The following is a 26,675-nucleotide window of genomic DNA, read 5'->3' as shown; positions in this document are numbered from 1 at the left end:
CGGGCCGGGGCGGGGCTGGCGGCGGCGCGGCGGTCGGGAGGCGCGCGGCTCGGTCCTCTCCACCTGCTGGGCGAGCGCACGGGCCATGGGCGGCCATGGGCGACCGCGAGCGGAACAAGAAGCGGCTGCTGGAGCTGCTGCAGGCGGCGGGCACCGGCAACGCGCAGTGCGCCGACTGCGGGGCGGCGGGTAAGGGCGCGGCGGCGCGGGCAGCCCGCACCGGAGCCGGACCCCTCCCCTCCTTCCACACCGGCTCGCGTCCGGGGCCCCCGCCGGACCCGGGCGTGACCCTTAGCACCCCTTCCGACCCAGGCCCCCGCCCACCCAGACTCTGAATCTCCGATCCAGGCCCCCGACCGCCCTGTCCTCATCAGATGTCGCGCCCACCCGAACTCAGGCCCCCTGTCCTCCCCACTCTGGACCCCGGCACGGATATTTCCCGATCCTTGGACCGAGCCACTAGATCCCGGACCCAGGTGCCCTGACCATCCTGTTCACCTCCGCCTCCAGACACCCTACCCTCCCGGACCTCGGTCCCTGGCGTCTTCACTCCGGAGCCAGCCACTTCCCACACCGTCGGACCCAAATATCCCGGATCTCGGGCCCGGGCTCCCTGACCATCCAGTGCCCCCTCCCTCCCCACTCGCACCTCCCCAGGGTCCTCCCGCGTCCCTGCTCCGACCCTGAGGACGCCGGGGTCGGGGTGGGGAGAGGGGGGGCCCTGACTCAGACTTCCCCACCTGCAGCTCCCCAGCCGGGCGGCTCGGTGCCGGTCCCTCCCCCTGCGCTCTCCTCTCGGTTCCCCGGAGACCTGCCACTTCCACATCGCGCCCGCCTCAGCCTCTGGCCCCCATCCCCGGGGCTCCTTTCAAGATCTTCATCCTGGTCGCCGCCGCGCCATGGCCGGTGGGCTGACCAGAAGTTTCCATGCTGGTATCTTAGCTCACCCAAAGTGGGGAGACTAAGAGAGAAAGGGTTCCCGGCATGGGCAGAGCTGGACACCGCCCCAGGAACCCTAACTGCCAAGCCCTGCCTCTCCCAGCGCCCCCAATCTAGCCCTGGCTTCGTCGCCCTGCTCTCCACCCGGCTCCCCTCCTGCCCTCTCGCCCCGCAGATCCCGACTGGGCCTCTTACAAGCTGGGCATCTTCATCTGTCTGAACTGCTCCGGCGTCCACCGCAACTTCCCAGACATCAGCAGAGTTAAATCCGTGAGACTTGACTTCTGGGACGACAGCATTGTGGAGGTAGCAAGAGGGCACCAGGGCTGGCGGAGAGGTGGTGGGCGGGGTGCTCCCATTCTGCGGGGGAGAAACTGAGGCCCAGAGACAGCCAATAACTAGAGAGTGAAAACACAGCCTACTAGAGTTACAGCTTAGACAGAGGCCCTGAGTTCAACTTCCAGCTCCATCAACTTCTCATTGACAAGCTGCGAGGCCCTGGGTTGTTACATAACCCTGGCTGTGGGCCCTCAGTTTCCACATCTGCACTCTAGGGCTACCACTGCCCCTTCACAGGGCTGCTGTGAGGGCTGAATGGAGGCTCAGTGCTAACAGAGTAAGTAGTCAGTTAACGGCTGCTGTTCTCACTAGCTGAAGTCCTGGAGTGGAGCTGAAGCATCCTGATTCATGGTCTGTAGTCCTTCTTTGGCCCCCTAGCCAGGAAGGGGACCATTTTGCTCTCCTGACTTATACAGATAGAGGACACCTTCAGCCTGGATGATAATACCGTTTTGGCCAGAAAACCTTCCGAGAGCAGGCAGCTCTGAACTGTGCTGGTTGGCTTAGGACTGTGAGGACTGTTAGGGAAGCAGGCTGATGTTTACTGAGTGCCCAGAGTGGCCAGCACTGTGCCAAGACCGCTGGGCTAGATGCTTTACTTACTCCTTCAACACATAGTTACTGTAGGCCTACCGTGTGCTGGGTATTAGGAGAGAGCAGTGAGCAAGATAAAGTCTCTGCCCACATGGAGCTCACATTCTAGTGCAGGAGAAAGACAGGAAACTCATAAACCAGCACGTAGGCCTGAAGGTGGTTCCTTTGTGCCTTTTAACTCCCCTGTTGTATTTTCTTCAATTTTGCAGGTATGATCCCTGAAGTTCAGGGGGTTGAGTATTGCCCAAAGGTCACTCAGTAAATAAATGGCACAGCTGGGATGTGACCCCTGCTCTGTTGAGATCCAAAGCAACACGCAGATCCTATGACACAGCCCAGTGGTCCCCAGGGGAGGGGAGGACAGAATTCCTTCTGCCCAAGGGGCGTGGATTAAAAAGCTGATGTTTCTTCCCACCTGTGCCCTCGCCCCAGATATGCCACTGCTGTTACTGAGGGCTGACTGTTGGCCAGGACCACTCTTGGCACATCTGCCTCTGGGTTGCTTGGGTGTCAGAGGGCCCCAGTGATCATCCTGACCTATGTGCTCTGTGGGGCCAGCACTGACTTCTTCCATCCTCCAGCTACGTGTATCTCCTGCAGACTTGCAGGGACTGTTGCTGGGGGTCTGAGCCATCTGTGGAGGGGGTAGGAGAAAGAACATGAGCTTTGAAGTTAGACAGGCCTGAGTTCAAATCCCAGCTCTCACTTACTAGCTGTGTCACCTAGGGTAAGTCACTTCACCTCTCTGAGTCTCAGTTTCCTCATCTCTGACATGGGGACAGTAATATTAAAATGGTTGAGGGGATCAAATGAGCTTATGTGTGAGAACTAGAAACTACTCTGCCTGTGCAAGGCATGGTTACTATAGCTCCTCATTGTTCCAGACTGGGGCTTCCCAGAAGCGTGGATGACCAAGCCCAGTGGGACGTGTCAAACTCCTGTAGGAGTGTCTCCTGACTCAGTCTAGGAGCCAGTGAGAACAGTGGCTTTCTGGGTAGACTGTGGTTTCATTTCACATTTTTTCAAGTTCTAAACTTACCCCAAGTTGCTCTTGTCTTGCAGTTTATGACCCACAACGGGAACCTCCGTGTGAAGGCCAAGTACGAAGCCAGAGTCCCTGCTTTCTACTATATTCCCCAGGCCAACGACTGCCTGTGAGTGGGTGATTTCCTAGTCCCCCGCCCCCACCCTTCCCCCTTCTCCGCTGCCTTCGTGGTGGTCTCTTCTGTGGACCTGATCAGCAGGTGCGCCCGGGAGGGCACTTGGTGCTGTCCTGGAGAGCACATAAACCTGGTTTAAGCCCCTCTCTGCCTTTATTTTCCTCAGTTTCCACAGCTGTGAAATGGGACATTTTCTCTATGACCTGCCCCTTTGCCTCTGCTGTGCTTATAGCCTACAGGTGGTGGCTAACTTGATAGAGGAGAGAAGCGCTGGTGTTTTAGTAGAACAAACATATTTCAGCTACTTCCTGCAGAGTGTTGTGCCTAGGACTGTCCCATCTGAGCTCAGGCAGCTCCAGAGCAGCTGCCTGGACCCCAGACCCCTAAATAATAAGCATACAAATAATAGTAGCTACTAATATCTATTGAGCTTTTCCTGTGTACCAGCCTCGGTGCTAATTAATTTGTTTAATTCTCTCAACAACCTTACGAGATAAATACTACCATTAACCCCAGGATATAGATGGAAAACCTGAGGCTTATAGAGGCACAGCTGGGACCAGCCCGTCTGACACCAGGGCCTGGATGACTGCCCCACGGCATTGGCAAAATCCAGTACAATGGCTGGGCGGGGACTGGGGCGCTGTGCAGCAGCAGGAGGGTTGGAATTTCCTGGAGGTGAGGGGTCAGTGTGACACTGGTCCCTTGTGACCCCAGACCTCTGCAGGACTGACTGCCCGAGCCTGGGCCCCCCTCCCGGGGCCTCAGCCTCACCACCAGGGCTGCTGGACACGCCTTGTATAGAGGGGGAGAAGGTGTCCCTCTGGGCAGACACAACCTCCTGGGGGCAGGGCTTGCAGGAAGCAGGCTGCGTTTCAGCCACTGCTGCCCTCTAGCCTTGAGGAATGCTTTTGGACAGCGCACAAACTATACAACTGTACCTAGTGTCCTGAAATTTCTTAGTATTTAAACAACCCAGGGGGGCTGTTGATGCCGTGTGTAATGGCAGGGGGGTCATAGCTTTCAACTCAGAAGACCCCAGTATTGTCTCCTGACTCTACCACTATCTAGCTATGAGAAGGCGGACAAGTTACCAAACCTCTCTGATTCATGGCATCCTCACCTCTGAAATGTGGGTAATGATGCATACTTTATAGCATGGTTGGCGAGATTAAATGAGATAATTTATGGAAAACATCTCACGGGTCACCCAACAAGCTAGTTTTAATCCATTTCTCAGTGTCAGCTTCGGAATGCTGCCTGGTCCCTGGCCCAGCAGGTGGATCTGCCACACTTCAGGGGGCCTGGCTCATCTTGCCTTCCTGCTGCCACTCAGCCCTTTGCTCCTAGGGGAAGGGAGCAGCCACTTGGTGAGCACCCACTATGTGCTAGGCTTTCTGCCGGCACTACACCGACGCTGTTGTCATGACTCCAACAGCAGCCCTGCCCATTAACCCCTTTTAGCTGAATACTAATTGCCCCCTCCCCCCCAATTCTAAAAGTCCTCTAAATTCCCCACCTCCAGGGCCAGGATTGGGGCCTCAGTTTCCATTTCTTCTCCCAGCTCTGATCCTGTGGCTCAGGACTCCACAGTGGGCTTGGGGGCTCTCCTCAGTGTGCTGGGGTGAGAGCTGTACATTAGGTAGGACTCTTGATTGTAAGTGACAGAAACCTAGTTTAAACCAGCTGGGGAACAAGGTGATTTTATGGGTTCTGGGGCTCAGACCTCAGCAAAGACAAGCCAGGGCCTCAAACACTGTCGGGTCTCTCACCCTCTCTCTGGCTCTCCTTCCCACCTCTTTCTCTCAGCCAGCCTCCTTCATGCAGTGGGAGCAAAGCCACTTCCAGGTCCCCGGCTCCAGCTCCCAGCTTGCCCCAGAGAGGGCTTCCAATCCATTGCTCTCTCACTTTCCCTCCTTTTGGTCCACACAGCCCCGGGCAGAGCTCTGGTTGGCCGGTTTGGGCCAGGCACCCAGCTCTTGGTCATTCCCTGTGGCTGTGGGGTGAGCTCACATAAACCTTGGAACCTTTACCTGGAAAAGGCGAGAGGGAACCACACAGTTGAAATAAGTCCACTCTTAGCTGCATGGTTTTTCTGCAGGGGTCATGGATGACAGTATCTGATTTGGCTAACATTAAATCTGCTATGTGCTGAGCGTGGTATGTACTTTATGTACGTTTAAACCTCTTAACAACCCTAAGGGGTAGGTAGGTATAATATTGGCATAGTCTCCAAATTCAGAGGAGTTAAGTAACTTGCCCTTGGTCACACAGTGGGTAAACAATAGAGTGGGACCAGGTCCCAGGTGGTCGAATCCCAAGACTACTGCTCTGTGCAGTGTAGCATGCCCAGATTTCATGAACGGGCCACAGGGAGAGGCTCGTGGGCTCTTCTGGCTTCAGCTCACGAGCATGCAGTGGGAGGAGGCAGGGGAGCCAGTAACTCTCCTGTTGACTAGAGGGCTGAGGCTGGGGTTGGAATAGCCCAGTGGTTTTCATGTAGCCCTTTGGGGGAAATGTTTCCTCCCAGGAGACACTGGCAATGTCTGAAGACATTTTTGGGTGTCACAACTGGGGAGGGGGTCCTACTGGCATCTACGGGGTAGAGGCCAGAGATGCTGCTAAACATCCTACGGAGCACAGGACAGCCCCCCACAGCAAGGAATGATCCAGCTCCAAATGTTAATAGTAGCGAGGCTGAGAACCCTGGGTCAGCGGAGCAGGCAGTGAGGCAGCTGCTGTAACATTCCCACCCTCGGCTACGGGGTCGGAAAGTTACTGTGGGAAGAGGCTGCATCGGATACAGCTGACCACAGGTTCTCTCTGTTTAGGGTCTTAAAGGAACAGTGGATTCGAGCTAAGTACGAGAGACAGGAATTCATGGCTGATGGGAAGATGATCTCACCGCCAGGTAAAGTTATTTTCATCCCCTTTTGAGGTCTATGTTCTAATGAGTTCTAGAAAACAAGATGCCTGAGTATTAGGCACAAGGTCCAACCAAGAGATTCTTGCTGCCCTCGCTCTGGCCACAGAGGCCAGGGTGTGAGTTCCTCTCCCTTTGAAACAGTGACACATCAGCTGGCGGGGTTTTACGGTCTGCGTGGCCAGGAGGCGTATTTATCTCAGGTCCCTGCAAGGCCTCAAATGTGTATAGACTCTTAGTGTGAATTGCAGGAAGACTCAGTCCCCAGCAGACCAATGAGAAGAAGGCACCCCTGCCCCTGGCTGGTGTAGCCCCTGGTGTGGCACCAGGCTGGTAAGCTGCATGGGCTGCATTTCAGCCTCCGTTTCCCGCTTTGCGCAGTTTCTGCCCAGCGGCTCGGAGTCCAAGCTGACACTGACCCAGACAGCAAAGTGTACAAAACCACTCCTTGAGGACCAAAGGCAGCCGGTCCTAGCTACCAGGAGCAGGCAGCGTTCTCCCACCAGCGGGTGCATACAGGTCACTCGTTGTTCCCGCACAATGGAGAGTTTCATTAGGCCCATGTCAACGTGAGGTTGAGCAGGACAGTGTGGACCTCTGTGAGAATCAGTCCAGTTTTCAGTCCTTAGCCTCCTTAAGGGTTTACTGTGTCTTCCCGTGAAACAGCCGAGGAAGGATGTCGAGGCGAGCCCAACTGAAATCATAAGACCTTGCAAATTTGGCCCCAGACAGGACCCCCGCGTCCTGCCCCTGAAATAGCTAAGTTTGCTTCGAGACATTTTAGCGGCACGTGGAGGCTGCATTCCACCCCTGAGCCCCTACGAGCTTCAGGAGCTGCTTGTTCATCTTGAGGCCACACGTGTTCACTCTTTCTCGTCCTTGGCGGCTAAGGTAACCGAGAAGGGTTCCTGTGGAAGCGGGGAAGGGACAACGCGCAGTTCCTGAGAAGGAGGTTTGTCCTCCTGGCAAGGGAAGGCCTCCTGAAGTACTACACTAAAGAAGAGGTAAGAGCCAGACCCGTGAGGCGTCCCCTCCCTGAGCACTGGCTCTCACCCCTCATTAAAACGAGGTCCGCATTTTAATCCCTGGTGCCTTGTCTTGCGGGTGGTCTCGGCCACTGAGAGCTAGGCAGCGCACCCTGCCACTTTCCCCTGGTGACTCAGTCAGTCCAGTCCTCTAAAAAACACAGCTTCTGTTCGCCTAGAATGGGCCTAGACTGGTCCGTGATTGTGCCTTTGCTAATCGCTTGATTTTACTTAATTTATTCATGTTTAAGAAATGTTTATTGAGAACCTACTATATCCTAGACGTTATTCTGGGCAGTGAGCTAAACGAAGCTCCTGTTCTAATGGGGTTTTCATTCCAGTGGAAGGAGACAGGTGGGACCCCAAACATACATCAATAAATGATATATCAGGTGTCAATAAGTTCTAGGAAGTAAAATAAAAGAGGGTGAAGGTTTACAGAATGATGGGAGTAGGGGGTGCTACCACGGGGTGGTCAGGGGAGGCCTCTCTGATGCCATTTGAGCAGAGGACTGAATAAGTGTGAGTGAGTTGTGCAGATATGTGGGGGAAGAGTAGGAGAAGTAGAGGGAACAGTGTGTGCAGAAGCCTGAGCATGGTCATGGCTAGCACAGACCTGTGTGCTCATTAGCAGAGATGACTGCTCGGAGAGGGCACAGCCCCTGCCTCCCAGGCTGGACAACTGGATCGCAGTTCCCACATGCACCCTCAAGGGCTTTTTGTTCAGTGCACAAACTGCTCAACCAGAAGCCATAGCCCTGGCCTGAGCTGGGAGGGGGTTTGGTGGGCCTGTAGAGCATCAAGGAGGCCAAAGTGATTGGTGCAGAGTGAGCAAAGAAAAGGATGGAGGGAGATGAACTCGCCTGGGTGAGGATCTTGTAGGCCATTGTAAGATGGGATTTTTTTTTTAAACAACTTTACTAAGATATAAATTCACATTCCATAAAATTCACCCATTTAAAGTATACAATTAATGGCTTTTAGTATATTCCGAGTTGTGCAACTTTCACCACAATCAACTTTAGAACATTTTCATAACCCCAAAAAGACTCCCCACACCCACTAACTGTAATCCTCCGCTCCACTCCACCCCCATGCCCTAGGCAACCTCTAATCCACTTTCTGTCTCTATAGATTTGCCTATTCTGGACATTCCATATAAATGGAATCATACAATATGCAATCTTTTGTAACACTCATTTAGCATTATGTTTTTAAGGTTCGTTCAAGTTGTAGCATGTATCAGTATTTCATTTCTTTTTATTGCCAAGAAATATTCCACCGTGTGGATATACCCCATTTCATTTATTCATTCATCAGTTGATGGACATTTGGATCCTTTCCACTTTTTGGCTAGTATGAATAATGCTGCTATGAACATTTGTGTACAAGTTTTCATGTTGACATATATTTCCATTTTCCTTGTAGTAGAATTGCTGGGTCATATGATAACTCTATGTTTGATCTTTTGAGAAATTCCTAGTTTTCCAAAGTGGCGGCACCATTTTATATTCCCACCAGCAATGTATAAAGATTCCAATTTCTCCACATCTTCACCAACACTTGTTATTATCTGTCTCTTTGGTTATAACCATCTTAGTGGGTGTGAGGTAATCTCATTGGGATTTTTATTTGCCTTTCCTTGATGGCTAGCGATGTTGAGCATTTTCTCATGTACTTATTGGCTGTTCTTTATAGAAATGTCTATTCAGATCCTTTCCCCATATTTTAATTAGGTTATTTGTCTTTTTATTATTGAGTTGTAATAGTTCTTTATATATTCTGGATTCAAGTCCCTTATTGGATACATGATTTACAAAAAATTTAGGCTTTGGATTATTCTGAGATGGGAAGCCACAGGAGGGTTTTGGGCAGAGAAGTGATATAATTTGACTTAAACTTGTTTAAAGGAACACTCTGGCTGCTGCTGGGGTGAGGGTGGGGCAGGGAGGAGGCAGGAGCGGAAGTAGAGAAACTAGTTAGGAAGCCACTGCAATAGTGAGGTAAGGAATAATGGATTAGACCAGGTTGGTGGTGAAGGAGGTGATGAGAAGTGGTTAGATTCTGCATATATTTTGAAAATAGAGCCAATGGGATTTACTGAAGGATTGGACATGGGGTGTGAAAGTAAGAGGAATCAAGGATGATTCCCAGATTTTTGTCCCAGTCAACTAGGATAGATTTGCCGTTGGCTGAGATGGCAAAGACTTAGCTCTCTAACGGGGTGATCACGAGTCCTTTTTGGGGCCAGCCTGGTCAAGTTGGTGCACTTTGCTTTGACAGCCCAGGGTTCACTGGTTCGTATCCTGGGCGTGGATCTACACACCGCTTATCAAGCCATGCTGTGGCAGGCGTCCCACATATAAAATAGAGGAAGATGGGCACGGATGTTAGTTCAGGGCCAATCTTCCTCAGCAAAAAGAGAAGAATTGGCGGCAGATGTTAGCTCAGGGCTAATTGTCCTCAAAAAAGAAGAAAGAGTCTTTTTTATTTGAGGTGCTTACTAGTCACCCAAGTGGAGAATGAGAAGGAAGTTGGAAATGTGAGTCTGGAGGTTTAGGGAGTTTGGAGCTGGAGTTGGCAGCATGTAGACTGGTTTAGCAATGGGACTGGCTGGGTTCACCTATGCAGGGAGTGTGGGTAGATGAGAAAAGATGTCCAATAACAGACTATTTTAGTGATTTGTTGCTGAGTGACAAACCATCCTAACACTTACTGGCTTAAAACATCAATTTCTTATCCACAACTGGATGAATAAACAAATTGTAGTATGTCCATAGAATGGAATATTACTCAGCAAGAAAAAGGAACAAACTATTAATAAATGCTACAATGTGGATCAATCTGAAAAATATTTTTCTGAGCAAAAGAAGCCTTATACAAAACTGTGTACTATATAATTCCGTTTATATGAAATTTTGTAACAGGCACAACTACTCTATACCAGTAGAAAGCAGGTAAGTGATTGTCCGGGGTTGGGGTGGGGTGGGGATTGACTGCAAAAGGGCCGGAGGGAACTGTTTTGGGGTGATAGTGATGTTCTATATGTTGATTGTGGTGGTGGTACATGGGTATATATGCTTGTGAAAAATGACTGTATTCTTTTTTTTTTTTTTTTGAGGAAGATTAGCCCTGAGCTACCTGCTGCCAGTCTTCCTCTTTTTGCTGAGGAAGGCTGGCTCTGAGCTAACATCCATGCCCATCTTCCTCTACTTTATATGTGGGATGCCTACCACAGCATGGCTTGCCAAGCAGTGCCATGTCCGCACCTAGGATCTGAACCAGCGAACCCCGGGCCGCCAAAGCGGACCGTGTGCACTTAACCACTGTGCAACCTGGCCGGCCCCATACTGTATTCTTAAAATGAGTACCATTTATTGTTTATAAATTATGCCTCAATAAAGTTGATTAAATGAAAATTAACAATATCCAATTTCAGGGCTGGCCTCATGGTGCAGCGGTTAAGTTCGCACGTTGGGCTATGACAGCCTGGGGTTCCCCAGTTCGGATCCCGGGTGATGGGCACGGATGTTAGCTCAGGGCCAGTCTTCCTCAGCAAAAAGAGGAGGACTGGCAGCAGTTAGCTCAGGGCTAATCTTCCTCGGAAAAAAAACACACACACAATATCCAATTTCAAACTCATCACATTAGCAAAAATGTGAAAAACTGGCAGGGTCAAGTGTTGGTGAGGGTATGGGGAAAGCGGAACTCTTCTGTGTGTGTGTGTTGTTTTTTGAACTATGGCCAATCATGTAATACTCATTTACAAAGACCGTGAATTCCCTTTTTTTTGTTGTTTCTTAGTATGCTTTTTGGTGAGAAAGATTGGCCCTGAGCTAACATCTGTTGCCAATCTTCCTCTTTTTGTTTTTTTCCTCCCCAAAGCCCCAGTACGTAGTTGTATATCCTAGTTATAGGTCATTCTAGTTCTTCTGTGTGGGGTGCTGCCAAAGCATGGCTTGATGAGTGGTGTTAGGTCCGCGCCCAGGATCGGAACTGGCGAACCCCAGTCTGCTGAAGCAGAGTGTGTGAACTTAACCACCTGGCCACGGGGCTGGCCCCTCTTCTGTGTTATTGATGGAGATAAATATTAGTGCAACCACCGTGGAGAGCCATTCGGCAAAATAATTTGGCAGTTTACAGTAAGTTGAAGAGATAGACACTTATGATCTAGCAATTCCATTGCTAAGCATAGACCGTGACCTAGAGAAATTCTCACGTATGTGTACCAGGGATACCAGCTGACTAGAGCAAAAATCAGAAACCGTCTCAATGTCTATCAGCAGGAAAACAGATGGGTAACTTTTGGTGTAGTCATTTATAAGACCAAACTAGACGGGTATATCTCAACATGGATAGAACTAAAAAATATAATGTCAAGTGACAAAAGCAAGATATGGAATGATCCATATAATATGACACCATTTATGTAAATTGAAGCCACATATAACAATACCGTATACTGTTCATAGATATGTATATGTGTGTGTAAAAGTATAAAGACTTAACTAGAAGGATAAACATCAAACTCATGACAGTGATTGCCTATGGGGAGTGGAGGAGGAGAAGGGGACAGGCTGAATAGTAGTTAAAGGGATTTTGGCTTTATTAGTAATGTCATATTTCTTTATTTAAAAAGTTTGGAACAGGGGCCGGCCTGGTGGCGCAGCAGTTAAGTTCGCATATTGCGCTTCTTGGTGGCCCAGGGTTCGCTAGTTTGGATCCCAGGTGCGGACATGGTACCACTTGGCACGCCATGCTCTGGTAGGTGTTCCACGTATAAAGTAGAGGAAGATGGGCATGGATGTTAGCTCAGGGCCAGGCTTCCTCAGCACAAAAGAGGAGGACTGGCAATAGTTAGCTCAGGGCTAATCTTCCTCAAAAAAAAAAAAAAGTTCGGAACAATATTAACAAAGTTAGATGTACTTTTTAATATTTTTAGTATTTCTCATAGTAAGTATTTTAAAACGAAAATCTTCCAATAATCTTTTGAGAAAACCATTGTTAAGGGTCTTGGTATAAATCTGTCTATACTTTTTATGCATGTTCGAACATAGATATAATATATATATATATATACACATATGTGTGTATATATATAATGTACACACATTTTTGTGTGTATGTGTGTATAATTTTTGTATTAGTAGGTTCCTACTATACATCCTTTTCTGGGACTTGGTATTTCTCATTCGTAGATATCATGGACATTTTTTCATATTAGTAATATTGATCTAAATTATTCTTTAAAAAATTCTAGAGCCAGCCCTGATGGCCCAGTGGTTAAAGTTCAGCGTGCTCCACTCACCAGCCCGGGTTCTGTTCCTGGGCGTGGATCCACCCCACTCATCTGTCAGTAGCCATGCTGTGGTGGTGGCTCACATAGAAGAACTAGAAGGACTTACAACTAGAAAATACAACTATATACTGGGACTTTGGGGAGGGGAGGAAAAAAAAGAGAGAGGAAGATTGGCAACAGATGTTAGCTCAGGGTGAATCTTTCCTAGCAAAAAGAATTCCTGTGGCATTTCATTGTGTTGTTGTACCATGATTTATTTATTTAACCCCTTGTCCCTGACAGACCTTTAAATAATTTCTTCTTCTTCTTTTTGTTACTATTATAAGCAGCACAGTGACAAACATCTTTTGATGTACATATTTACATAGTAATGCAATTACTTCCTTGGGATAGAGTCTTAGATGCACAATTGTGGGTCAAAGCAAAACGCTCAACGTTTTAATAAACTTAACCAGATTTCTCTCTAGAAAAGACTATCTAGTAGAACTTGCCTCAGTGATGGGAACCTTCTACATCTGCACCTGTCCCACATCCTAGCCACCAGCCACAGGCTGCTGAACACTTGACGTGGGGCTAAGTGTGACTAAGGAACTGAAGTTTCAATTTTATTTAACTTTAATTTTAATAGCCACATACGGTGAACGGCCACCACCAGTCTAGAGTGTTTTTATCATTTTTCCTTCTTTTTGGTTTTGAAGGGAAGCCCTTCTTTTTCCTTCCCTTCTTAGCATCAATTAGTGCTCAAACCGTGTTTCAGAACTCTGAGAACAGAGAGGTGAGTGTGGGAGCGGTGCTCCGAGACCCCCACACCTGCTTTTATCTGTTTGTTTTATCTATTTTATTTGTTTCGCTCCCGTAGATGATTTGCTCCAGAAAAAGTTCTATGACTAAAATGTTTGAAAAGTCCTCAGTTAAGGTCTTTCCAAGGCCCCTTCCAGCTCAGAGAGGCCAATCGGATTAAGTAGGAATGGTGGGATGGCTGCAGACAGGAGAACGGGAGACTGTCTGTGCATCTTGACAGTAGAACAGGATGTTAAAATCCTATCCCAAGTTACAGATTGGTTGTCTGTTGGCGTTAGGGCATTAAGGCTCATTGGCGAAAGTGATGAGATGTCACCCTGCTGACTCAGCATCTTGAGTGTCCGCTTCCTCTCTTTCAGGGTAAAGGCCCCAAGGCTGTCATCAGCATCAAGGACTTGAATGCCACCTTCCAGACAGAGAAGATAGGGAACCCCCACGGGCTGCAGATCACCTACAGCAGAGAGGGTCACATCAGGAACCTGTTTGTGTATCACGAGAGTGGGAAGGTAAGATGACTGGCCTTGTCACACCAGCTCAGCGCCCCCAGACTCAGCAGACCTGGCTCCCGAGTGCAGCAGCCTTTTGAGATTTGCTGCTGCTGTTTGCCTTAATTAATTGTCACTTTCTGGTCTGAGACAGAGGTAAGAGTAAGGCAGAGCGAGACCAGGGAGAGGAACCTGGCTGGTCCCATGGGTGCGTCTGGACAGTTAGCAGAAGGGTCTACGCCCAGGGATGGCAAATCCAGGTACTGCCAGAGATTCTGAATGTGGGAAGAGGAATGGCTAGAAGATCAGGCAGCAGCGCGCTCCAAGGCCTTGCCTCTCAACGTGTGGTCCCGCGCCAAGAGCATGAGCATTGCCTGGGAGCTTGTTAGAACTAGAGTCTCACGTCCAACCCTGGACTCACTGAGTTAGAAACTGCATTTTAATAGGACCCCCAGGTGATCCTTCTGCACATTAAAGTTTGAGAAGCACTACTGAAAGACTCAGGAAATCAGCTCCATCCTGCTCCGAAGAGCGGGTCAATATAGTCCAGGTCCAGCAGAGTAAGCTGGGTCAGAATGAACAGGGTCGTATGACTGGGCAAGGGACAGAGATGCTAAAAGGAGGTAGGGAGGGGTAAAGATGGGAATTGACATTTTGTGAGTGACTGTTAATTCTGTGCCGGACACTGTTCTTGGTGATCACTATATATCATTTCTTAATCCTCAGAACTCTGGAAATGTTTTCTCTCCATGTTACTGAGGTATGGACATGTTAAGCAACTTGCTCAGAGGCACACAGCCGATGGTTCCTGAGCCCTGCTCTCATTTTACCACCCCCTGTGCCTCTGCTGGAGCAAGAACCCACGGCAGCAGGAGCCAGGAACCAGCTACAGGGACCAGATCTTCCCAAGGCGCACTAGCTCTGGATCCTGACCATGGATCACCTCCCAGCGGGCTTGATGCTTACCCCATAGTCTGGGCAGAATTCCTGGTGTTGTGGTCTGAAGAGCAGGGGTTTAGAGTCAGAAGCTGGGGCCCTGCTTCTGCCGTGTTATTGGGGCAGGTCCCTTCCCCTCCTAAGTCTGCTTGCTTATGGATCATAACACCCACCTCCCAGTCGGGGTTTGAGGGTCGAGTGACCACGAACCATGAACATGAAAGCTCTTCATTTTGGCGAAGTGCATTGCCAACATCAGTCACTACTGTTGTTATTTGCTCATGATTGCAGCAGATATAAAAGACAAAATCTCGAGCAAATTCACATCTGTATCATTTATTCATTCGTGAATTCACTCATTCAATGAATCTTACTGAGCTCCTGCAATGTGCAAAGCACTGTCTAGGTGTTAGGGAGTGTGGTAGTGAAGGGGGCAGAGCCATGAGGGCCTCAAGGATCTCACAGTCTAGAGAGGGAGACAGGTGGGGAAATAGGCGCTGATGATGCCATGTGATGGAGTGGAGGGCGTGCTGGGGACACACAGGAGACATGTAAGTGGCCTAGTCTTGGAGGGCGGGAGATGGTAAAAAGGCTTTCCAGAGGAGTTTCTATTGAAGAATTGTGTGAGTCTGCTGAAAAGGACAACACTCAGACTGGCTTAAAGGGGCCGTGAATGGGAAGGATACAGGGGTAAGTGTTTCAATGTCAAGAAGTATGGCGGGGCCTCCTGAGAGATTAGAAGCAGGAACTGTGGTGTGTATGTGTGTGAGAGAGTGTACACTCTTCTTTCTGACAGGAACACGTTGTGTAACACCAAGGGTGCAAGTTATATCATACTTCTTTGTTGTTCTAAATTCAAGGACCCCATTTCCCAAATTGGCAAGAAATCTAGTATCGATCACCTTTCTCAGCTCCCTTCCTTGGCTTTACCAGAAACTTGGGACTTGTGCAGGCTGGCAGACATGGAGGAGAACCCTGATCCTTAGTCCATAGTGGGCTCTCTGCTGTTGCCCTGAGTCCAGATTGGCTGGATGCTGGTGGCCACCCTTCCATGCTGATCGCTGCCACGAGGACTTTTGCTGAGGTTCCCAAGGTCTCTGACCTGGCCCCCTCCCACTTGCCCAGTGGTGGAGCATTTGACAGCCTGGGTCTGGCCAGCTTCTCCATTAGATGGACATAACTAGGGGGCCGCAAACTCATGCCTGCAGGAGACAGGTAGGTAATTTAAAAGTGAAGTGGATAGCTATACGGCTGTGGCAAACAGGAAGACCTGTATAGAGGATCGAAACAAACAGACCTTCAGGAGCCAGACAAACACGTATGCAAGTTGGAACTGGCCCCAGGGTCACCAGTTTGTGACTGGAGAGACCTTCCAAAGTGAAGGGCTAGGTGAATCTTTCCTGGGATGACCCCATTCCCTTAGTGCCTAAGACCCAAGAAGGTTCTTAACTCCCAGGACAGGAGAGCTCAGAACTCCACAATGCTAGGCCTGCATGCTTGACCTGTGAAGAGAAAGGGTAATGACTTCATTCTTCTGAAACCATATTCGAATGAATTTCTCAATCACCGTCTTACATCACAGTCCAGTACCGCAGCTATTTGAACACGTCTTTCAGCCTCTCAATTCCACATTCCTAAGACGAAGAATCTGACAATCTCGGTCCAGCCTCTGCATTAGTCCAGCCCTGGCCCAGCTGCTGTGGCCAAGAAGGGGTGGGTTCATAGCAGCAAATGTGGCTGCGATTGTGGGTGGGTGAGAATGGGTGGGGAAGTTCTCCTCGAAGCAGGGTTTGGGCTGAGCAAAATCTATTACAACATCTAAGCAGTCCTTCAGGATGAGTAGAATGTTCTAAGGTAAAAGGTGTGGGGGGGTGAGGGGAGAGAGGTGGGTGAGGCAGAGTGTTCCAGGAAGAGAGAACAGCATGTACTGGGGGAGTTGCAAATGGTTTGGTATGGAAGGAGCTCAGAGGGCAAAGTAAGTTATCCTAAAGAACTTAGACTTTCTTCCTGAGGGAAGTGGAGAGGACTCTAAGGTAGACTCAGTTAGTTTTGCAATTAGAAAATCATGCTGGCTGTCAGAGGGAGGACCCACTGGAGAGCAGCGGAGCAGAGGCAGAGCCAGCCAGATGAGCGGTTCACCGGGTGAGAGATGATGGCCCACACTGCCGAGAGATGTACTCTCCCAAGGTGACAGCAGAACGTCCAAGCCAGCTGTAGCCTAAGTTGCACTCCAGGTGGTGAGCATCCCCACTGAGGAGCATCCCCAGCTGTGCCTGCCCCACCTGAAAGCGGGTCTTTGACGACTCAGGACCTTTGCCCCTCAAAGTGTGTCGCACTGACCAGCATCACATCACTGAAGGCTTGTTAGGAATTCAGAACCTCAGGCCCCACCCCAAGCCCACTGAACGCAAATCTGCATTTTGACGAGATCCTGAGGTGATTCGTACACACATTAGAAAGTGGAAGCACTGTTCTAGGCCACTGCATAACGCCCGTGAGGTTCGCTCTGGTCCTTTCTCATGGCTCTGGGGAGCTCCTGTCATTGGCTTCCCACTTGATCAGGTGAGCCCCCCTGGGTTCTGGCATTGTCCTCCCAGATGCCTGTGATCAGCCCACAGGCCCCTGAGTGCAACTGGGGGTGTGTGCATGCGCTGAATGCACGTGCCCAAACCTGAAGATCCATCTAGCTTCCTGCCACCAGACGCAGCTCCCCCGATGCCGTCTCATTGGCTGTCCATTTGTCCTTTGCGTTTTCTCTGCAGGAGATAGTGGACTGGTTCAATGCCCTCCGTGCAGCCCGTCTGCAATACCTAAAAACGGCCTTTCCTGAACTCCCAGAGTCTGAGGTGAGCCAAACGTGGACCCCAACTTCCAAGTCTTCTCTCTGCCACCTCCTCTTCTCCTTATCTGCTGACCTCGAAGACACTCAGAGGCCAGATTCGGTTTGTTTGCAGGCAAGACCTTGAGACTTGGAGTTGGGTATTTCAGAGGGAACCAAAAGCTTTCTCCCGGAGGCTGGGGGATTTTGGCCTCACACAGGGCAAGGCGGCCTCCAGAAAGCAGGTCAGTCTCTCCCCTTCAGAATGCACAGCCACCATCCACAGTGTCAAAGGGCTCAGAATTTGGGCATCTCTTTCTGACCTCTTCTCCCACTAAAATGTATGGACGGTCCCTGACATATTGCTGACAGAGTGCTCTTGAGCCCATGTTATCTTTTCATTCCTTGTATCTAGTGCCCTCTTGTAGCAGGTGGTTAGGTGGGGGTATTCTCCCCATTTTACTGGTGAGGAACTGAGCCCCAGGGATAACCAAAGTGAACAACCAAAGGGGCTCTTCCCACTCTAACATCCCCCCTTTTGCCCTTTCGTGTTCTGGTCTTAGAAGGCAGTAGGATCTTCCCCATTATAGTTCTAACGGAACCGTCTGCCTTTGTGGCCAAGGTACTGGTGGGCCCGAGAACTTCATTTTGATTGTCCTCAGACATCTGGGGCATCCATCTACATCTTTAAGGCTTGGCTGGGGTGGGCCAGAGGATGCTGTCTTGAGCCAGGAGGCCTAGGCTCTTGTGGATGCTCTGTCACTAACTTGCTGTGTGACCACTGCAGGTCACGTCATTTCTCTGAGCATCTGTTTCCACATCTGTTAAGATGACGGTTGGTCTGGGTCATCTTCAGGGTCCCTTCCATCTCAGAGGTGCTATGCTCCGGTTCCTGTTTTAAACCTTGCCTTAAGAAGATTTTGTAAGTGATCGAGGTGAAGGGACCGTGTTAATCCTGGGACTTTGTTATTCCAGATGGTAGACCCCCCTTGAAAGCCTAAATGTTCCCTAATTCCAAGGTCTGCAGGGAGCAAAGTATCTGGAATGGGGGTCCACTCCAAGCCCAGGGATCACTGAGATGGCAGTTCTCTGGGAGCAGTTCCAGCCAGGCCTGGGTCAGGGCCCTCCTGGTCTGCAGAGTCAGCACCCAGAACTGATGACTGGACTCTCCCATGGGTGGGCCTTGGGAGTGCTGACTGGAGAGGACAGGAGGACAAAGTGCAGACACTGGGCCTTATTTATTGGGCTAGCTCTCCAACTTTGCTGACCCCTGTGGAGGAAACTGGTCTTTGGCCAACGTCCTCAATGTCCTCTTGCCTCTCTCATCCACCATCGTTATCCCTCAGCCACCCCTGGTCTCCTCCCTGCCCGCTCCTCTCCCTGTCTTCCCTCCCCCATGTCTGTGGATGGTGTGAGGTTCTGGGCAATCACCCAGGCCTGGCTCAAGTTTGGGATCCAGATGCCAGAAACCCAGGGAGTCCTGGTGGGCTTGTGGTCCTGTAATAAGAAATGCATGGACTCTGAAATCAGAGAAGCTGATGTGTTACCTAGGGCAAGTCACCTTACCTCTCTGAGCCTCAGTTTACTCACCTGTCACCATGGGGAAAATACCTCCCTTCCAGGGCTATTGAGAGACTTGAGTGAGCCAAGGCATCTAAGGTACAGTAAATAGAACTCCATCCACGTGATTGTCCTTCTCCCTCCATTTGTTTCCCTAGGCCTAGACGAGCCCTGCCCTGGCTCAAGTTCAGATGATGGAGCTGTTAGGGACTCTGTCTTTTCTCTGCATGAAGGAATTAAAGCCTACAGAATGTATTTCAGGGAAAGGGGAGTGGTGTAGTTTATGTTTTTGTTTTTGGCTCACAATTTTCCCCCTTTCAGACTTCCCATTCCTGCTCCCCAGACCTTACTTCCCCTTTGCCTCTGCCCTGGGACCTGAGGCTCTGGAGAACCTCCTCTGCTCTCTGAAGCCTGGCCTGTCATTTGAAGCTTGAGACTTGCCAGTTTGACCCCCTGGAGCATAGGAGGCCAGCATCAATCTCTGGAAGCTTCTCTGAGCATAGGATGGCAAGCTGGAAGGGATCCTGGAGACCACGTATTCCAGTGTCCTTGTTACACAGAGGGAAACAGGCCCAAGAGGAATAAGGTTTTACCACGGTCACACGGCTGGTTGAGGTCAGAACTGGAGCTAGAACCCAGTCTCCTGAATCCTAATCCAGCGCTTTCTCTCCCTGCCCACTCTGCCATCACCTCGTGGGACCCTGTGTCAGAATCCCCACCGATGACAAGGTCTTGGCCAGGGGCCTGATCATGTTTCTACTTCAGCAGCACAGAGTAGTGGCAGGAGGACCACCACTGTCCGTCAGCACTAGATGCGAATCCCAGCTCTTCATCCTACTGGAAATGTGGCTGTGCGAACATCCCCAACCACTTCTCTGAGGCCTGGTTTCTTCATATGCACAATGAGGAGGATAACATCCACTGGCTCACAGGGTGGTTGACAATGGCACCCAGAGCCTGATCCATGGGAGACCTCAAAATATGCCGCCTGACAGCAGGAGGGGCTCCTCAGAGTCTTGCCTATGTTCACCTCCTGGGGTTACTGTAGTCCTTAAACTCAGTCCTTAAACCCAGATCAGCTGTGCTGGTAGGCTCTGCAGACATCTGGGGTGCTGTTGTCTGGCTCTGTGGAAATATGAATATTGCATCCATACCATGTTCCAAATATAACCCTGTGAACCATCAGCAAACATCCTTCCTCATTCCAAACTTCCTCTTTGTCGGGGAGCCCAGTTCAGTGGGGAACCTTGAGCCCCTGGGGTGTGAGTCAGGGGCTCAATGTACATCTCTCTTCCCCCAGCTCGTGCCCCTCATCACCAGGAACTACCTCAAACAAGGCTTCATGGAAAAGACTGGCCCAAAGGTACATCCTACCACTCCCTGGGGGCCTTTCGTGACCCCTGTCCCAGTGGGCAGTAGGGCAGAATTTTGGAGGTGGGAAAATGGGGAACTAGGGAGTGGGAAGAGGGAGGGAAAGGAAGTAAACCAAAGTTTGTGAGTTCCTGGGGGGAAGGACCACGTAGAGACTGGTTAGGGGGTGTGGGATCCAGCATTGCAGGTATTTCTGCCTCTCATTGGGCATCCTCCCCCTTTATTGGCATCCCATCAGCTTCTTTCCTTTTAGCTCCATCTAACTGACCCTACTCCTGGGAAAGCATTGCTGAAAATGAAAAGGACCCAGCTTTTGCATTTTCCAGAACCCTTGTGTGCTCTGTGCTGGGGGCTTACCAGGGCCATGCAAGTGCGACAGGGGCTAGCAATTGGTCTGAGAAAACACACCTATACACCCATGCTTGGGTGCCAGTGAGCCCCACATGAGCACCCCCTCCCCAGCAGACACGCCTCCCTCAAACTCAGCCTCTGCCTTCCCTTGCTAAGCCTGCCCCAACAGCGGCCTGCTCATTCCCACTTGTCAATGAAGGAAGGGAGGTCTGGCTGCTTCTGGGCCTCCCATGGAGGGTCCAGAGGGCTAGGGGGAAGCTCCTGCTGGCCCAGGACATCTCAGACCCAGCCTGGATGCCATCCAAGCCAGAAGTCTGGCTGTCAGGGGAGGAAGAGGGGGAGGGAGGAGAAGGGAAAAGGAAAGGAAAAGCAGAGAGAGCTCCCTACAAAACTCCCAAGGCAGCAGCGTTGCCATGCCTTCTTTTCTTTAAGGTGCAATAGGTTGCAGGATGCTTGTTAAAACTACAGTGACGGGGCTGGCCCGGTGGCGCAGCGGTTAAGTTCGCACATTCCACTTCTTGGTGGCCCGGGTTTCGCTGGTTCGAATCCTGGGTGCGGACATGGCACTGCTTGGCACACCATGCTGTGGTGGGCGTCCCACGTATAAAGTAGAGGAAGATGGGGACAGATGTTAGCTCAGGGTCAGGCTTCCTCAGCAAAAATGAGGAGGACTGGCAGTAGTTAGCTCAGGGCTAATCTTCCTCAAAAAAAAAAAAAAAAAAACTACAGTGAAAGGTGTTAGGCAATTGTATGAAAGAAAACCTGAGGCAGCTGGAAAACTAGTTGAAAGGTTGCACATTTGCTTTTCTTCCTTCACCAGCTAGTGGCACAGCCCCTCCCCGAGGTTCTTGCTCAGGGGCTTTCCTTCCCCTGACCTAGGTCAGAATTCGGGCTAAGGCCAGCACTTTTGGCATTACTGAGCAGTAGCCACTTCCGATTTCCCTAGCTTCCTTTTTCTGAGACTTCTTGCCCACAGTCTGAGAAGGAGCAAAGTGCCTCTTCCAATGCACAGCAGCACCTGGAGGCAGCAGGGTGCATGAAGCTGGCAGGGGGTGAGGAAGTGGGCAGGGCCTTCAGAGCTCCAGGGCCTCAGAGAGGAGCACTGGGGTGTCTGATGGGGGGCCGGGACTAGCCAGCTCTCTTGGCCTAGCCGAGGCTGGCCCTCTGACCTCTGTGCTCCCCAGCTTGGCCGACCCTGGTACGAGGTTCCCTCTTTTGCAGCAGAGAGAACCTTTCAAGAAAAGGTGGTTCGCCCTGGATCCCCAGGAACGGAGGCTGCTCTATTACAAGAACCCACTGGTAAGAGCCACTGCTGGCCCCTCCCCAGCGCACTCCCAGACAGAGGCGGGGTCTGTGCTGGTCAGGGACAATGGGGAAGCCACAGGGCTGGAGAAACCTGGTGAGGGGCACCCCTCTACCTTTCCTTGTCTCTAAGTCATCTCCTGTGCATGAAGTCATCCCCCTCCTCCCCTTTGGGAAGTCCTTCATGCAAATCCAAAATGCTCCTATTTTAGCAGTTCAGCAGGTTGTTTCTCATCCTCCAGGCTCCAGGGCTCACTTCTAACCAGGAGCCTGTGAAGTGTGGTGACTAGGAGAGTGGGCTCTAGACCTCAGCTGTCTAGGCTCCAGTTTCAGCCCTGCCGCTTTTAGTGGTGTGCCCCGGGCAGCGTACGTAGCTCTCTGTGCCTCAGTTTCCTCCTCTGGAAAATAGTTGTAATAACAGTGCCTTCCTCAGAGGTTGCCATGAAGATTATACGAGTTACTACATGGAAAGCACTTGAATTCCTGGTACATAGTTAACTTTCCACAAATGTTAAGTATCATTTTAACAGATGATGTGTGTGATTTCTTTTATGGTTTTAGCCTTTCCAATTCTGGGTCCCACCTAGCAGAAATCCCAGCAGGGACCCCCACACCTCTTTCTAAAATAGAGCCTGGTGGCTGTCAGGGCTGCAGGTGCCCCTCTGATGATCATGTGTCCTCTATTTTCAGGACGCCTTTGAGCAAGGCCAGGTTTTTCTCGGGAGGAACGAGCAGGGGTACCAGGTTTATGAAGACCTGCCCAAGGGCATCCGAGGGAATCGCTGGAAAGCTGGCCTCACCATCGTCACCCCGGAGCGGAGATTCATCTTCACCTGCCCCAGCGAGAAGGAGCAGCGGGAATGGCTGGAGAGTTTCCGGGATGTCCTCTCCCGCCCCTTCACACCCCTCAACATCCTCAGTAAGATGCAGGGCCTGGGGTTGGTTCTTTTGGCCGAGGGCGGAGGGCAGAGAGGGCTTCTTCACTTGGGTTCAGCTGTGAGCCCTGAAGCCAACGTCGTCAGGCTCCTGATTGCACACTTTCCATTTTCTTCTCTTCCCGCCAAAGAAAAGTACAGACAGTGCACTTTGTTGCCAGAAAGCCCTCTCTGTCCACACTAAGTTCCTCTATCGGGAGCCCTTCCCCATTGGGCTCTGGAGGAGTTTCACCCTAGCAGAACCGTCCGTTAGATCCCCTTCTCTACCTGCTCAGTCCAGAGGCAGAGCGCTCTCTCTCTCTCCCTCCATTCTCCTCCCCTGAGTCCCTTTTCTCGTGAGAAAACTGTGGCCTGTTATTATTAGCTAAGGTCACCCCGCTGGCCAGCTCCCGGGATTTTGCATCCCTCCCCCGTCCTAGAAGGAAGGCTATTTTTAGTGCTCTTCTTTGCTCTGGTCCTCTCTTCTGTCTGCCTCTCTCCTGCTCCTCCTCTCCACCCCAGATATGTCACAAGGCGGCTTCCCTATCTGCCAACAGCCCTGTGAGAAAAAGGGAGACATTCTGAGCTAGAGCAGGAAGCTGCTGGCCTGGGGCCTGGCTTCCGAGATGCCAAGGAGAAGTTCTGTGTTGGGAAAAGAGCAGACTGAGCAGGTGGCCCCACGTGACCCCTGGGGAGAAACACTCATGCTCTTTGAGTCTGACCAGTATAGACGCAAACTCTCTTCACTTTCCAAAATCTCAAAATCAGAGTGCCTCCGAAATGGTCCCGGAAGTTGTTAGTGAAGCGCTTCAGCTGGTGCTTTCTCCTCCCTGGGGGCCTGTGGTCTCTGTTTCTCTCTGCTTCTGTGTCTCTCATGCTACTTTTCTCTCCTTCTCTGGTGTGTGTGTCCCCTCTGTCTCTCACCCTTTCCGTCTATTCTTTATTCTTGTTCCCTCTGTCATTGTGCTTCTGTCCCCTTGCTGTCCCTTCTCTCTGAATTGGCATTGGCACAGCCACCCCCTCAGCCCTCTTCTTGTTGCCCTTGCAGCTGCATCAACAGAGAGTGGCTGCAGCAGCAGGTGACCCACTGGCCGAGGAGCTGGCTGGCCACCGGCCACCTGGAGCTCCTGGCAGGAAGGAGAAGTTCTCGCCTTGGCCTCGGTTGCCCAGCAGGAGTGCCCCGCAGACAGCAGCCATCGCTGGCAGTGAACTCTGCCAAGACCAAAGCTGTGGCCTTTACCAACCGGCTCCCTGGGCCTCTCTACTGCCCAGCCCTGAGGGTCTGGGGATCTGGTACATGTCCTCAAGGCCCAGGACATCTGAAATGAAGGCGCTGTGATGGAAAGGCACCCACAGCATCATGCAAGTGGCATGCTTGCTCAAAAAGAAAAGAAAAGTTTAATCTGAATCTAACCATGAGGACATAATCAGACAAACCCACCTTGGGGACATTCTTTAAAACAACCAGCCTGGACTCTTCAAAAATGTCAATAACGTGAAAGATAAAGTAGCATGGAAACTGTTCTGGATTAAAGGTGGCCAAAGAGACAGCAACATGCAATTCATGATTCTCAATTGGATCCTGGATTTTAAAAAAACAGCTATAAAGGACATATGAGATAACGGGGGAAATTTGAATATGAGTGTACATGAACTAATAACATTGTATGATTGTGATAATTATGCTGTAGTTGTGTGGGAGAACGCTCTGGTTCTTAGGGGACACGTGCCGAAGCGTTCAGGGGTAAAATGTAGTAATTTTCAGTCTGCAGTGACAACTGACTCTTAAATGGTTCAGCAAATAAATGTATGTGTACATGTATATGTATAGAGTGTACACATATGTACATATAGAGAGCGTCTGTATAAATATGGAAGACAGAAAGTATATATATATATATATGTATATGTATACAGGGAGAGGAAGAGAAAAAAAAAAGACCACTGTGCAATGCAAAATGTTAGCAGCTGATAAATCAAGATAAAGTGTAAATGAGTATTGTCCTATTCAGGCAAGTTTTCCATAGATTTGAAAGTGTCCAAATTAAAAAGGTGGGAGAAAATCTTTTTAAAACATCCACTTTCCACTCCTCAAAAGCAGTGTTTTTTCACATGCGTCAAAAATGTTCCTAGGAGATTTTCATCTTTGTGTACATTTTAGAAGAAATAAAAGCCTAGATAAAAAAAAAAAAAAAAAAAAAAAAAACACAGTGTCTGCATTGATTCTCACCACGCTCTGGAAGGAAAGAAGCAAGCCAAGGAGACAACTCTGCTGGGCCCCAGGGCACAGAGCTGTCCAGCCCGCATGCGGGGTCTGGCCTTGCCACTAACTTGAGACTGTTGGAAAATTCACTTCCCCACCTCTTTGCCTTGGTTCTTTTCATTCATATGAGGAAGTTATACTAACTATTGAAATTCAATGGAAGCAAGAAGTATTTTTAAGCATCCTCCAGGTGCCAGGCTCTGTGCCAAGCCCTGGGAATAGGCAGGAACCAGATGACGTGTTCCCTGCTGTCACAGATTACAGACTGTTGGAAGGCAGCCCTTACACGGGGCAGGACAATGAGGTGAGTGTTCAGAAAGGGGAAGTACAGGCTGCTGTGGGAGCGTGTGGCCATAGGGTTTACCCTGACTAGGGGAGAGGGGAGCCTCCTTCCTCTCCAGAAAGTGACGTTAAAGTTGAGACCTAAAAGCTGTTTAAAGGTTAGCCAAAGAGAAGAGGGCGAGGAAAACAGTCTAGGCTGAGGGGAAAAAATGTTCAAAGACACCAAGATGGGAAAGAGGAACTGAAAGAAATCTTGAATGGCTGAAATGTTAGCGAAACAGATCGCCAAGTTCTCTTCTCCATGATTCTCTTTGTCCCTTCAAGTGATGGTTCAGAAAGACATTGGGTGAAGTTCTCTCTTCCTTTCGGTGGAGACCCAGAGCGTTAGGAGGATCTTTGAGAGAGTCTCTGGTTTTTATGGGATTGTCCTTTTGGATCCCTGAATCAGAGGACAAGCAACATCATTGGAGCATCTTTCCTGAGCCTTCCTGACAGCCCAGGTGGAGATGTGAGTACTTCTTCCTCTGGCTCCTGGAGCACCTTGAAAATGTCTGTTTCAACACCTGCTATGTTGTGTATTAAAGGTCGGTTTACTTGTCTGCCTTTTTTTTTTTTTTTAACCACCTGTGAGCTCTGTTGACTGTACTCTGCTTAGTCATGAGGATGAGAAAATAGATAAAAGCATAGGTTTGCGCTCAAGGAATTTATGGTCTAGAGGGGAATAAGGAAAAGTAAACAGGCAGTAACAAAACTGACTGATGAGGGAAATTGGGGTTCCTAGGAGCCCTTCAGAGGGGCAGAGAAGAGACACAAGAGATGGAGATGAAGTCCCAGTGAAATGGAGTACCTGATTTTGGTTGGTTTCTGAGGCCTGGCTAAGGCACTTCGTCTTTGGGTTCCCCCAGGATACCTCTGTACTCTTACATTAAATACTCTTCTCTCTTTATTTATTTTTAATTTTTTTAGAACATTCCTTTTTTAAGAAACTAGAGAGGAGTTGGCACTAGGAAGCAAGGAATTGCATGGGTGAGTTTCTCATTTTTTAGCTTTTCACCTGAGGGCAGGCCCTGGTCAGTGCCTCAGGGGACCACTAAAACTCTGATGGAAATCTGCAAGTCTTACTGATTGAAAAATAGAGGACAGAGCTTAGGGTGACCATAGCAGCTGGAAAGTGAGAGAGGGAAGTCTGGGAGGAGACGGCCACAGACGGGGAGTTCTGAATTCTACAAATTATCGGCCTGCTCTCTGGAGGAACATAACAGAATCCAGAGGTTTGACAATGTATCATTCACAATATCAGGATATAACCCTAA

At 50.0% G+C, this 26,675-nt stretch overlaps 1 protein-coding gene across 2 annotated transcripts; it reads left to right on the top strand.

Moving 5' to 3' along the window:
• Positions 1-24,914, top strand: ADAP2 (ArfGAP with dual PH domains 2). 2 transcript variants are annotated; one of them, XM_001504020.5, is made up of 11 exons: positions 1-189; positions 1,115-1,245; positions 2,935-3,026; positions 5,864-5,943; positions 6,847-6,959; positions 13,440-13,586; positions 17,264-17,347; positions 20,180-20,242; positions 21,823-21,900; positions 22,594-22,822; positions 23,866-24,914. In XM_001504020.5, the coding sequence occupies exons 1-11, from the start codon at positions 96-98 to the stop codon at positions 23,898-23,900; spliced, it is 1,146 nt and encodes a 381-aa protein (XP_001504070.2). In that variant the 5' UTR covers positions 1-95; the 3' UTR covers positions 23,901-24,914. The 2 variants fall into 2 exon arrangements, with proteins under 2 accessions (XP_001504070.2, XP_070083789.1); XM_070227688.1 differs by lacking the exon at positions 1-189 and adding an exon at positions 349-476 and having other exon boundaries at positions 747-1,245.
• The last annotated feature ends 1,761 nt before the right edge of the window (positions 24,915-26,675 follow it).

Source organism: Equus caballus, chromosome 11, assembly GCF_041296265.1.
Source record: "Equus caballus isolate H_3958 breed thoroughbred chromosome 11, TB-T2T, whole genome shotgun sequence".
NCBI lineage: Eukaryota > Metazoa > Chordata > Mammalia > Perissodactyla > Equidae > Equus > Equus caballus.
This window is presented reverse-complemented; position numbering and strand designations above follow the sequence as displayed.